Source organism: Cryptomeria japonica, chromosome 7 (assembly GCF_030272615.1).
Source record: "Cryptomeria japonica chromosome 7, Sugi_1.0, whole genome shotgun sequence".
Lineage (NCBI taxonomy): Eukaryota > Viridiplantae > Streptophyta > Pinopsida > Cupressales > Cupressaceae > Cryptomeria > Cryptomeria japonica.
This window is the reverse complement of record NC_081411.1, coordinates 729,751,241-729,765,406: the sequence shown is the minus strand read 5'-3', so window position 1 is coordinate 729,765,406 and position 14,166 is coordinate 729,751,241. Positions and strand designations below refer to the sequence as shown.

The following is a 14,166-nucleotide window of genomic DNA, read 5'->3' as shown; positions in this document are numbered from 1 at the left end:
GAGCACTCATGGACAAATCGCTCTCTACCGCAAGATCACTTGCTCTCCAACTCATTAATTTCATGAAGTGAAAAAGTTATTGCAAGGTTGATTGAAAGTGATCTCTCCTTGTTGAAACCATTATAAGCACTAAGTAACAAATTTATGTATATCACCCAAACCTTGTAAGGTTGATCATCTCATCAATTCACTAAAGTTGTGGATTTAGGCAACTCATGGATAAAAGTGATCATCTACCCCCAAGTCATGGATTTTGGGAGATCAAGGACAATGTTGCTCTTCACCAAAATATCGTGGATTTCGCCAAGTGAAGGATAGCATTGTTGCAAGGGTGACTTGACATTAACTTTCCTTATCATAACCATTCTAAGTATTAAGTCATTGAATTCGTGGATATCAAAGGTCATGGATAGATTTATCATCCCACCTCTCACCTATCTTAAGCATTGGGCCTTTCAAGTAGTGGATTTGAGGAAGTTGTGGACAAATTGTTGCACTCCACCTCAAGGTCAGGGATTCCACCAAGTCGTGGATTTCATGAAGCCGTGGATTTTGGCAAGTCGTGGATTTTGTGAGGTCGTGGATTTCTTCACCTCATGGAATTTTTAGTTTCATGCACACTTAACTTTTTTGCAAAATCCATCCTTAGGAATACTTCACATTTCTTGATTGATTGCTCCACTTAAGCTCCTCCTATCTTGACAACAAAATTTTACTCTTTTCACTATCTGGACTCTAAAACTCAATCATGTTGCTCCACCATGGACTCCAGACATGAAACATGACTCCTTGACTTGGCCACCTTTCGATAATCAAGGCACTGCATCCTCTCACAAGCAAAATGTTAAAGACACTAAAATTATTGCCAAACTAGCCGACTAAGCTAAGACAACTACGCTACCAAGCAAAAAAGTGGGGGTCCCATTTGCAATGGGGCAATGTGTGAAAACATCACACATTGCATACCAAATAAAGAAGTTAAACTTTGGAGGCGAATGAAGGCACCTTTTCATATCCACTAGCCCATAGAAGCATAAATTAGGAAAAAAATCATAATCACAAGTACTCATTAATCACCAGATTTCATGATTTTTTCTTGAAATATCAACAGCACCTTTTTCCCAATTCTCCCATATACTTGCAAAAGACCACAATTAAAACAGCCAAGTTTCAAGTGGTCATGATTATACAGATTTTTGACCATTTTTGTCCAATTTTGACTGTAACAGGCAATTTTTTCATTAGGATTGATTGTTTTCATTTATTTTTAACACATTTTACTTCATCCAACAACTACTCTTTCAATGCCAGTGACTTGCAAAACTGCTGCTTCAAATTTCAACATTACAGTCGAAACTGTCTTGCCAATTTTTCATAGCACAATCCATACTCCATTCAGTTGGACAAGCATTCCAAGACAACTTGGTAGCAATGAAATCACTTGGAGAAGCAACAAAATTCTAAATGTAGAGCAGCCCAGAATTTCATCCATGCATTTAAGGCAAGGGGAAGTTGGTTTCCAAAATATTTGAGGTATAACACCAGAAACCAAAAATGATCCAAATCTAAGAAGAAGCTCCATGCATATGTAGCACCTGATACCAAAGTTTGGCTAGCCAAATCCTTAACCTCTACACAAACCTCAAACTAATTACAACAAACCTTATCCTAACAAAGAAGAGGAGACTTGTTATATTTCCCCAAGCTTTTCCAAAGAAAATTCCTAGAAATTTAGGTGATTTTAGCAAGCACAGTCATAGAAATCACCAAGACTAAATGAGGGCAAATTCGAATTGCTTGAAGACTATGTTAATCTTGATAAGGCAACCTTCAAGACTAAGCCATTTGCCACTCCACCACGAGAGTATACTTTGGATGCAATCCGTTGTATCCTCCATACCCTAGCACAGGGCTGTCTTGTAAATGAAAAGCTCATTAAGAGTGTGCAAGTTCCATGAAGATAACTAAAATTAGTTATAAAATCCATCCATGTTGCTTTATGAAAAAATTTACAAATTAGGAAAGAATCTCTTTCTGTATGTGTATGAGAAAAAAGATTTTAATTTGGAATAATCTATCTTCGGAGCTATTTATAAAAAAAATTTCTTGTTTTTTTAAGCTTTTGTTTTAAAATAAAACCAAGGGCGTTCAGCACACCAGCATTATGCATCAGCCAAAGATAGCCACCAAACAGTAAATTATCTATAAAAACTGTCCATCAGAGCAGATCAAAACTTTAAAAAGCCCCTTTAAATCCTTTAGTCTGTGTGCAAAGAAATCAATAGATACGAATGCTTCTCCCTATTTAAATCATCACTCCCTCCAACTCCAAATTGCTCACAGAAAACATAAGGACTAATACCTCACAGTGAATAGGAAAGAGCAAGAAAGAAAACAGAACGACATTTGGCATTTACTAACAGTTTTCAGAGATATTAATTATAATCATTCACATGCTAAATGAATTCATAGAAATGCTGAATATGTAGTGATTTCCAATGAATTTCAGTTTTTTTTCTAGCAAAATTCAACAAGATTAATAAAATATTTTAACTATAAAGTGAGCTTCCAACTACCCAGCTATATGTAACAATAACCATCTCTAAGTTCTTCAATCAACCTAGTATCCAGGATATATAAGACATGATTAATTACAAAACAATTTCTCTTCACTGTTGATGTCCAATACAGAGCTCTATAACTTATAGCCATCTTTCCCCATTCAATGCTTAACATGCATAACTTATATTCGTCTTTGGACTTTTTCTCTTTGTACATACATACTTTGCATTGTTTTGCATAAAACATAAGGGTGGAATAGCAATTTTCTTACCGAGCAACAAAGTCTCTTATATATAGGTTTAAAGTCAGATACAAAAATTCAAGAGTCCATGATTTGCCCGTTATGCATGCTTCTGTGACAGGCCAACTGTAGTTGCCCCTTCAAAGTCCAACAATCAGTCTTATATCCAGGTGAAAGTAGTTGCAAAACAGGCATATGCAGATTCAGAATGCATAGTTACTCAGGACTATTACACTTATTTTCAAATTAATTATCGAGCAATTACTTTTTATTCTTAAGATAATGTATTTTTGTGAGACCTTTACCACACGAAGCAATTTATTACTTAAGTATAAGGCCCTTTTTCCATCACCAGCCATTATCTTAAATTTTAATGACCTTTCACTCATGTATGTAGCTAACAATTATAACTAGTATTTGTTAATAAGGGGAAGACTAGTAAATATACTGCACGAACTTTAAAATCCCACAAAACTACTATATTTAAAGAATACGATACTAAGTAATTCACTTTTTTATCAGTTTACGAATACAAAATTGTACAGGGCATCATAACCATAGACAACGGCAGACATGGAATAGAGGCGTAGGCAAGGTGCAAGCGTCGTCACAAATACGGTATATGAATATATGAAGAAGGTTGTAGCTATATGGCATTTACATCTTGTCACCGGGAAACGTAACTAAAGGTACGGCCACAAGTACTCGCCCCTAAATCCTACTCTCCTAGTGACTAGAAAGCATAGCACGTAATTTTTAGACAAAATCCCCCCAAGAGAAAAATTAAATTTACGACGCAATGCTAGTGTTGAAGGATTAACTCTAAGAAGAAACAAAATAGATACTACAAGATTACTAGAGTCATTAGGGTTTTAAGGGTTTCAGTGTCAAATTAATCCTCAACACATCAAAAAGAAAACACATGTAAATCTTGCCTTAGTGATCAATATACAGGCCAGGCATAATTTTAATGCTTAAAGTTCCAGTGCTCTTCGCATTTGACTTTTCAGTGCAACAAAAAAAAATAGGAAATCAAGTTATATTATTTAAACACGAGTAGATGAATAAAAGAAAAAAAAAAATTAAAACCTGGGATTTATCTTTGGCTTCCTGGAGGCGGTCTCCGTACTCATACAGTTTTTGCACGTCATCGTGTATTTCTTCGGGCAACGCCATCTTTATTTGATAACCCTAATCGCCAACTGAAATCCTTAAAAAAATTCTGATGCAGATGCCTTTAACTCCAGACTTCAAAATAAGCGCTTTAAAGGAAAAATAAGTAAAGATTAACCCCAAGTGGGGATTCTCCGATCGAATCCCGCCGTGGAAGAAAAAAATCAAATGGCGCTTTCAAAAACTCAGAAGCTCACCAGTAGTTCAAAACCCTCAGATATTAACTGTTCCCTCTGTCGCAAACAGCACTGAGAACACGAAAAACTTGGGTCAAATAAATTGAAGTTTTTGCCCTTGCAATATAAGAAGAAAGTTAACTGGAGTAACTTCGTCTGTCTCTTGTTACCGAAGTTTTTGCCTTCAAAAATAAAAATAAAAGTATATGCTGCCTGATGAGATGCGATGGGGACATGTTCCTTAAATCTGTTTAAGCGTGTCTAACATAAATTGAATTTTTTTTATGTTTTTGATGTTTTTTTATTTTTCCTATTTTACTATATTTATATTTGATGGCAGATGGTATTTTTGGACAATGTTGCTAACCAACAATTAAAAGTGGTGTTTAAGGCACCAAATGGTTAAATGGTTTGATGTTGATGGTGATAAAATTGGTGTTCAAGGAGGATTTTATGGTCATAAATGATTCCACAAAGTTAATACGGATGTGTTCTTCAAATTTGTGGCATTTTGTTGAATTAGGGAGTTGAAGGAGTTGTGTTGCCTCTTACACGAGATCTAATCAATAATGATTTTCTAGGGGAGTCTAGAAGAGGTCCTAAAAGTAGCAAGACTAGGGGTCAGTATAGCTGCATCACAAGATATATGAAGGTCTATGGACAACGAAGTGGTTGTTCCATGGCACCCTTTTCTCTCCAATTTCATAACCAGCACACTCATGCAACATTGGAACAAAGCAACGGAGGGTTGTTCCTTCCTCGAGAAGGTAATAAACCTGGAACCCATCCATGAGGTTGAATGGATGTGAGTTCATGAATGTGGCATATGGGGAGGAGAAAAACTAAAAGTATGATGTCAATATAAATTAAGTATATAGCATTGTAGTAGAAATTAGGATTTTGAAGATGCTTGATATAATTGCAATATGTAGTAGTATAATATCTAGGTAGAAAAAATCTTAGGCATAATGAGGCCTAATTTTGTAGAAGATAAGAACCCAAAGTATGTAAAGTTTATTTTGATAAAAATATGTACTATAGACTTGAGTTGTAGCTTATTGGTCAAAAAATATATATTTACATTTGTTTGTGAAGATAATATATTAGATAAAGTAGTAAGGATTCAAATTTTGGAAGGTGGAGAGGTTTTCAGACATTGACGAAATTCTAACAATTTCAAATAGTAAAGATTTTTTTTAGATATTTTGGCTTGCTTTGGCTCCTGTGTTTGTCTTCTTGACCATTTTTAAGCTTTACTTTAAATTTAAAGTGGTGTTAGTAGGTGTATGAGATGTTTGTCTTCTAAATATCCTTGCTTTGGCATTTCTATTTAAATTAGTGGGTTTTTTTTCTTGTTGGTTAATATTATAGTTATTAATCTTTTATTTTTTCTTTAGATCATCCAATCCTTCTAATAGAATTGAGGATTGGTGTGAGTTTGTAAGGAGGAACAAAAATACCATGCAAATTTTCCCATCAAAGAAACTTTGTCAAACTCAAAAAATTTGAAATCATAAAAATAAGTGGAAACAAAGAATCAAACACAAAACTCAAAACCTAGTTCTATGATGATGAAAATATTATTTGTCAAGTAAACAATTATGTTAGCTAAGAAATGATATAAGAGATCATATACGAAGCTTAAATTTAATATAATAGATTTATTTTTAATATTCCTTTTTGTCTTTTCCTTTTTTAAAAATTATAAAATTAAACTCACAATTATAGAATGTACAATTGATTATTAATAAGAATTCCTTATTTTTAATTGGTACAATGAATAATTACTACTAAAATCAAGTATGTTAAATCGCTTTGGATACACAAAGGTTTTGCTAGATTATATCGTGTATCTCTTTCAAGGTATTGTACATTTACTTTAGGTTTGCAACAATTTGATTATAATGGGTTCCTTTGATAACTAACTTCTAATGTGCTTATGTTAATGGTTTCCTTCCAAAAACTCAATAAGGAAAATAAAAGGGTTTTCATCCTTTAATATTTTTTTTATGGATTGTATCCTCGAGTTTTAAATGAATCATAATTCCATGCTCCAAAGAGTAAAAAAAACAAATAATAAAAGATTTATTCTTCATGTGGTGTTTACTTCTCCTTGTTTAGTGCCTATTATAAGTTTTTTTTCCTTCAATAGTCATGATTCTTCTCATACTTTGACTTTTGATAAAATTAAACTTTAATTATATATTTTTAACATTTTAACTTATTGTAATTGTTGAGGCTAAAGTTGAACTCCAAAGAATTGACCTAAAAGTTGTTAGTCCATCATGAGATATTAAAGAAAGCTACAAGAAAACTTGTCTTCGACCAATGAAACAACATGAAATAAAAATAAATAAAAGAGATTATACCTTTATGGTTTATGTCTCATTGTGTCCTAACTCCATTGTTCTTGGTTGCAAATAATTTTGCTCTCAGACAAGCACAAGTAGCTTCCAAGAGGCATATGAAGAATGGATTGCTAGTTAACCGATACTATGATATGCATGTGCAAATGATTTAAGCTAACATGATATTAAGCTATGATAAATATTCTAAAATTGCTAATTGCTTCAAACTCAAACTCATTGATGCAAAATAAAGACTCCTAGAATGACTATAAGATTAGCTATTAGTTTCAAAATGACTTAGAAGACCTCTTTTTATAGATTTTTTAGTGCATGAGCTTAGGTGGCAGAGATCAATAGTCATGATCAAATCTTGCAAATTGGATGGCTATGAGCAAGAGGTTGAAGGTTGAGAGAAAGGGGGAAGGATAAGACAAGTGTCACTCATCTCACCTTGACTAAGTTGAAGACTTGAGAGGATATAGGATAGTTGGAGAAGATGTAGGAATGAGAGGACAAGTGGACTCAAGTCCTCCTAAGATATAGGGATGTTTGAGAGAATATAGAAGAAGGTTAGGAAATATGTGTACGTACATAATATTTCATTTATTTTGGAGGTTGGAGATAAGTGGCTAATAAATGATTTTATTTTATTTTATTTTGTTGAATTAATTTAGCCACATGATGGATGAGTTGTCAAAGTGGAGATGAAGTGGAGATGGAAAGGTGAGTTTGAAAAGGGATTAAATGATTAAGAAATTATTTAATTAATGATACTATAGGATAGTAGATAGAGGAATAATTAAATATTAGATATTTAATTAATTGATTGGAAGAAAAGGATATAACGAATTAATTAATAAAATATTTCAATTAAATTAATTAATAGAAGGATATGAAATGAATTAAATAAATTAATCTTTTCAAATTAACTATTTAATAGAATAATAATTATTAAATAAATATTAAATATTTATTTATTTGCTTATAGCCAATTTTATGTGTATACAGTAATTACTATTATCTCGTTTCAAAAAGGGTATAGGAGCTAATCGTGAGCTTACACTCCTCATGATCACTTATAAAACAAAACTAAAAACTTCCACAATAGAACATGACAAGAGTGTAGCATGCATGAATAAGGGTGCAATAATGTACAATGATCAGTAATGGATCAATGATAACACATCTCCTATCATCTAATAAGACATGAGTCCTTGTTATATAGGCAAGGTGAGAGATAGGATTAAACTTTTTTGTATTAAAGATAGTTTACAAAAAGATTTCACATGTATCAAAGTGTAGCAAGTATTACACCATGCAGGGTTGTTGATTCATACTTTGAAAGGCATAATTTAATCCAAAACACCTATTAAGTATATGATTGTCTACTGCAGGTGAGAATAAGAATCCAAATACATAGACATATTAATGATATACATAGATGCAAAATAAGTGTTAACAATTCTTATTGTTGCTAGAGTCATCCATGTATTTCCATCCAATAGGTGGATTGATATCAAAAAGTCCATCACTTGATCTCACAACCTCCATAATGAACTCTTCTCCTTGATTAACATGAAACCCTAATCCAATTTGAACTCCTAGGTTCTTTTTCAACATCTTAGTTGGGTACCTATCATTATACTTCATTTTGAAATCTAGATATCCTTTCAAGAAAATGATATTTTTTGCTTTATTGAACAACCACAATTGTCCATACTTGATCTCAAATGTGTTCACTTTCATAGTACCATCTTTATCAGCTTCACAAATTTGTCTCTGGACACCTCTAGTGTTAGTTTAACCTACATAAAAACATTGTAAAACACGAGTCTTTTTATAGACCCAATAAGTGTCCTCTTTGTGTCATGAAATTTTTTCTCATTTCTTGCTTTCAAGATTACCCATAAAACTTAAGTAGAAATTTAATAAGCTAAAATAGATTATATTCTTTTTTCCAATTATTCACAATCCCTATAAGAATTTCTTTCCAATTAATTCACCTATCCCCCTCATCCCTTTGAATTGGCATATAACATATTACATATTTCTTTAGCAAAATAATAGTTAAATAAGGTATGTCTTATGGTCTCAAGTTTCCTAAAAATGTTAGAAACCTCGATATCAAATGAAATAACTTTATGGGGCAGTATGAAGGATAAACAAATATTTAATGCGCACTTTTTTAGGCTCAAGAATACTAGACCACAAAACTTTAAATATATTTTGCTACTATTTATTAGCTAATTTCATATTTCAACTTTGATTAATGTGTTTGGTAATATTTTGTAAACAATCTTGGTATTCATATTTTGCAAAATGGTTCCATCAAATCATATAAAGCTTTTAAAATTGTCTAAATATTTTACACGCAATGGGTAGATAGAGGATTATATAGGCCTCCCTAAGGGCAGAGTATGTCCGCCAATTTGATGGAAGCAGATCATATTTATAACTTAAGGAGGCCCAGAATTTTAAATGGCCATTGTTAAGGATATCATTGAAACATTTCATCCCTTTTAAGGACCAACCTTAAGCCAAGCAACCTTTTAATAATGCCAAGGGTTTGCCCTTATGTTCAAGATTCTACCAAATAGACCTAAAAGAATGTAAATGTTTATTAATTCTGTCAATAAAACCACTATTAGTAACTTTATTTTTATAATTTTCCAAGCTTTCCATATACTTTTAGACACATTAGATCATACACGAACTATTGAGTATTTGTTAGTCAACAAATCATAGAAAGGAAGCATTTTCTGGGTTTTCCCATGTTTAGGAATAACATATTGTATGTTAGTCCTCACAAGAACATTTGATGATTCATTTCCTTCCAAAGATTTAAGGACCCGTTTAACAAGTGATATTTTGTGTTTCCTTAAATCTTTCAATCCTAAGCCACCTTAAGTCTTGTCAAGACAACACCATTCCCATTTGACATAGTGCTTTCTCTTATTTCCTGTTCCATCAAATCATATAAATTTTCTAATTTTATTTTGAATCTTGTTGATTTGATAACTATTAAAGAGCCAAATAGAAAAGTAGTAGAGACTGATAAAATCTTTTGACAAATTTGGATTCTACCAACCAAGGAAGAAATTGTTTATTCCGACCATCAAGTTTTTTAATCAATCTTACCTTTGATCCAAGACCACATATCCTTTAAGCGGGGGCTTACTGCAAAAAGGGATCCCTAGATAGCTAACCTATTTTTTGGGTCCTCCCCACTAGATATTATATTATTTGGCAAATCGATCAGGGGGTATTCTTCCAACTAAGCATAATAGATTTAGCATTGGATATTTTTTTGCACCCGAGGCATTATAGAATATATTCATTTTTTGAATAATTTTATCCATATTGTCTTCCTCAAGTTCCACAAAGAGGGCATTGTCATCGGCAAACTGGATATTTAATAGATCCTCATTATTAGGAAGGAATTAGCCCCCTTTTGAGGGGTCAAGGAAGATTCCCTCAAAAGGTAGAAAATTGAATCATAAGAAATTACAAATAGGGAAGGGACACAAGGGCACCCCTACCTTATTGACTTCTCCAAGGTGAAGACCTCAGAGAGGGAGTCATTAACCTCAATTTATGTTACTGCATCTTTTAACAAAGTACTAACCATATAACAAAAATTGTCACGGAAACCAAATGCCTCTAGAGTCATTTTCAAGAAGGACCATTCCACCTTGTCGTAATCTTTCTCAAAGTCTGAGAGGAACACAATAAAGTTTTGATTGGAATGTCTTGTCCACTTTGTAGCCTCCAAACTGGTTAGGAGGTTCTTAAAAGTGTACCTACCTTTTATAAAAACAATTTGTGTATTGCTTATAAAACAAATTCAATTTAGCCCATACTTTAAGACCTTGTATCTATTAGACTTGTGTTAATGTTGTCATTGATGTCAAATCCTGTGATCTGATAAAGATCGAATGTAACTTGTTGAGCAGCAGTGAAAGATAGGTATGTATGTGATATTGAACAACGAAGTATGTGTGGATTACAGGAGAAATTTCTGGAGGGTCCTTGCTCTAGAATCTAATGTTTTGCTAGTCATGGTTGAGTTTTTCCTTTTGTATCAAATGTTGGTATTAGTTGTGATAGTTGAACTACTATCTGGATGTTTGTATTGCAATATATTATATGCTCTAGAATTTATGGTATTCGTATCTTGAAGATGGAAGTCTGTATGCTTGGAATTTGTGTCTATGGGTTTGGTAGACCCTTGTTTTGCCCCGGTAATTGAAGCATGTGTTCCGACAAATGAAAAGGAAGTGTGTAGAAGATCATTGAAGGTCGATTTGCTTATCTATTTGATCAAGGGATTTTTTAGTAGCGTGTTGATCTAAGCAATGCATTACTGTGTAAACCTTTTGTGCCTGGTCGACATATGGTCTTGTTGGTTACCATTGATATGTATATATATGTTCTTACACACACACTCCATCATACATTGGTGCATGCTTCCACACATCTACCTCTCTCTACTTTTTCTACTCATATCATCATTCACCTACACCAATATGCATATTGGTGTAGGTGAATGATGATATGAGTAGCAGAAGCAGAGAGAGATAGATGTATGTCCCTTACCAAATTTATTGTAAGGAGTTGTACCATTACCTGAGCTTAACTTGGAATTGACCTCATGCATTTTGAGATGCAATTTTTTTTAGTTCATTTATTTATATTGCAGTGAGAATTTTGGTTGTAAGTCATGTTGTAATCAAGTAATGAGCCACCCTTTTGTAAATATTGTATAACTAATTATATTATCTTGAGAGTTAACCTTCTCTGTGGTTTTTCTCATTTGGATTTTCCACGTATAAAAATCTGGTTTCATCTTGTGATTATGTCTTTTTGTTTATTTCGCATTTGCTTATTCATGTTGATGAGATTAATTTTTGTAGTTAATGGTATAGGTGAATGATGATACGAGTAGCAGAAAGAGATAGATGTGTGGAAGTGTACAACTTTGTATGATGGAATGTGTGTGTGCGTAAGAACAAAGGTGCATGCAAGTGTGAAGTGTGTGAGTGCAGTTATATTAATGCAAAGAGATTGAAGACACTATTGCAGTAATCCCTTACCAAATCTATTGCAAACAACTATATTGACATATTAGAGAAGGTGTTGCATAGATTCCTTATCGGATATGTTGTAAGGAGTTTTACTGTCACCTGAGCTTAACTTGGAACTGACCTCAATCATTTTGAGATGCAATTTTCCTCAGTTCATTTATTTTTATTCCAATGAGCATTTTGGTTGTAAGTCGTGTTGTAATCAAGCAACGAGCCATCATTTTGTAAATACCATATAACTAGTTATATTATCTCGAGAGTTAACCCTCTCCATGGTTTTTCCCATTTAGGTTTCCACATATAAAAATCTTATCTTCATTTTGTGATTATGTCTTTTTGTTTATTTTGCATTCGTTGATTCATGTTGATGAGATTAATTGCCAAGGTTGATATCAAAGGAAAGATTTTATTACTAGAGGAATGTCGATTCACCCCCCCTCTCAGTATTTTGTTCCATTCAATCATTCAACAATATCCCCTTAGCCTGTAATCGTCTTAAAGAGTTTTTAACAATGGTTAGTGTATATGATGAAAATGGAATCTTAAACTATTTTAAAACCATCAAAGATCCAACCATATAAACTCTAGTTATACAATAAAGAATCCGCCATACACCAATGAAGAACCTAAAACATGCAAATCACATCAAAATAAAAATATTATACCATTCACATGCTTGGTAGGGTTTGATCTCCACTATTTTTTTTATCTCCATAGAACTTGTTTGATATGATTTCTCTTAGATTTTGTATTGTGCACAAGAGCACAACAAATAAAGGATTGTGGTTGTGAAGTCACTTGATTGCTTGATTAACTAGATTGCAGGATTGGATGCATCAGGGTTGATAAGGATGAAAGAATCCTCTTGTATAGAAGACGCCTTAGAAAATGGAGGGATAGGAGTGAGAGGTGAAAGGATAATTGGTTGGCTAGGATTAAATGGTAGGTAGAGGAAATAATAAAATATTAGAAAGGTGGTTAGGATCAAATCAAGAGACAAATGACAAGTGTCATGGAGGGAAAAAGTTAATGAAATGATTAAATAAATAAATATTTAATTAATTAATAGAGGAAGTGAGACCAATTAAATAAATAAAATATTTATTTAAACAGGGAAAGGCTAGAAGAGTATAAGTGAATTCATTAAATAAATAAAAATCTATTTAATTAATAGAAGGATTAGAGTAAAATAATTAAATAAATAAAATGTTTATTTAATTATGCTAGGACAATTTTAGGTGTCTAGATTTTGCTCCTCTTTGAGACAATGCAACTTGTTGTGTTGGCTCAAAGAAGATAAGATAAACTGATACAAAGTTTGCCCCGGGATGGGAGTGATATGCCCCCTCGAGAGATTGGATGAAAAAATTAAAAAAATGCAGACAATCTCTTGAAAAGAAAGAAAGGCTAGAAGGGATAAGGATAAGGTGACAAGGTCAAGCAGATGAAAATTGGACCCGAAAGGGATTAACGAGCAGGAAAATAATGACAGGAGGTGAGCACAGCCAATCAGGGTTCCACAACCTATATATAGAGGCCATTGGGGAAAACATCCTCATTTGCATCCACAACAATTGAGAGATCAGAGTGTACAACACTCAAAGAGCTTAGAGAATAGTCAGCAGGTAAGAGATCATGGCAGTCAAATTGCATCGATTTGGTCACATCTGACGGTTCAAGCGACTTGTAGACATGGGTGAGCCGGTAAATGTCTCAAACTTGCTTGGTCATTTTGCATTTATGACGCATTTATTAGGCTAGATAGGTCGGTTTAGCAAAAACGTGAAAGCGAACATTAGGGTTTAAAATGTGTCTGTGTAGGTTTAGGGTACGTCTATGATGCGTGAATGCATCTATGTCCAAGAAAATCGCGTCTACAAATGTATGTCTGTGTATGCATTGTATGGTCGAGTCTAGGTTTTAAAATTGGGTGTGTACAAAGCAGCTTTGCGTCTATGTATAAAATTGTGTTTATGTAGGGTAAAACTATGTATGTGCAGTAAGGACATGTATACATTAAGTAAAAATGTGTCTATGTCTAGGAAAGCTAAAATTGACAATTTTGTGATAAACATACGCCGTCAATTGGATATGTTATCAAGAGGATACACTCAAATAGGTGCCCTTAGCTAGGACAAGATAGGATTAGGGCAAGAATCAACAACCATGTGATAAGCATGTATAGATAATTGGATAAACTATTTAGATGATACACTCAAACAGGTGCCCCTAAGCAAATATGATGCTAAGCAAATCTAGGATAAGTCGTTGAATTGATAAAATCCAGCGAGAGCTCTAGAAAAATAGGATAAAGTGCAATGTGATAAACATATACACTGATAGGATGCAATGCCATATGATAAACATAAGCAATAGGATATATGAGTGCCATGTGATAGACATAAGCACTAGGATAGAGCCTGACGAGCAGCACCTTGTGATAGACTTAGGTACCACTAGGTTAGGATAGGATAAGAAACACTATGTGATAGACATGAGTACTACTAGGACTGACACAATTGGTTTGGTGTGACTACAGGAGTATCCAAGGTAGTTGGAGTCCCAAGAGAGATTTCTGATGA

At 33.4% G+C, this 14,166-nt stretch overlaps 1 protein-coding gene across 2 annotated transcripts in view; it reads right to left on the bottom strand.

The window, feature by feature from the left end:
- Positions 1-4,404, bottom strand: part of LOC131047471 (apoptosis inhibitor 5-like protein API5) — a 33,278-nt gene extending 28,874 nt beyond the window's left edge. Inside the window, exons 1-2 of one of the 2 annotated variants that reach the window (XM_057981378.1) lie at positions 4,174-4,404; positions 3,893-3,994 (exon numbers count right to left, since the gene is read on the bottom strand). In XM_057981378.1, coding sequence (XP_057837361.1) covers positions 3,893-3,979 — 87 coding nt within the window. In that variant the 5' untranslated portion in view covers positions 3,980-3,994; positions 4,174-4,404. Of the gene's footprint in view, positions 1-3,892 lie in introns of both variants that reach the window. The other variant, XM_057981375.1, reaches the window with a different exon arrangement.
- Positions 4,405-14,166: the final 9,762 nt, after the last annotated feature.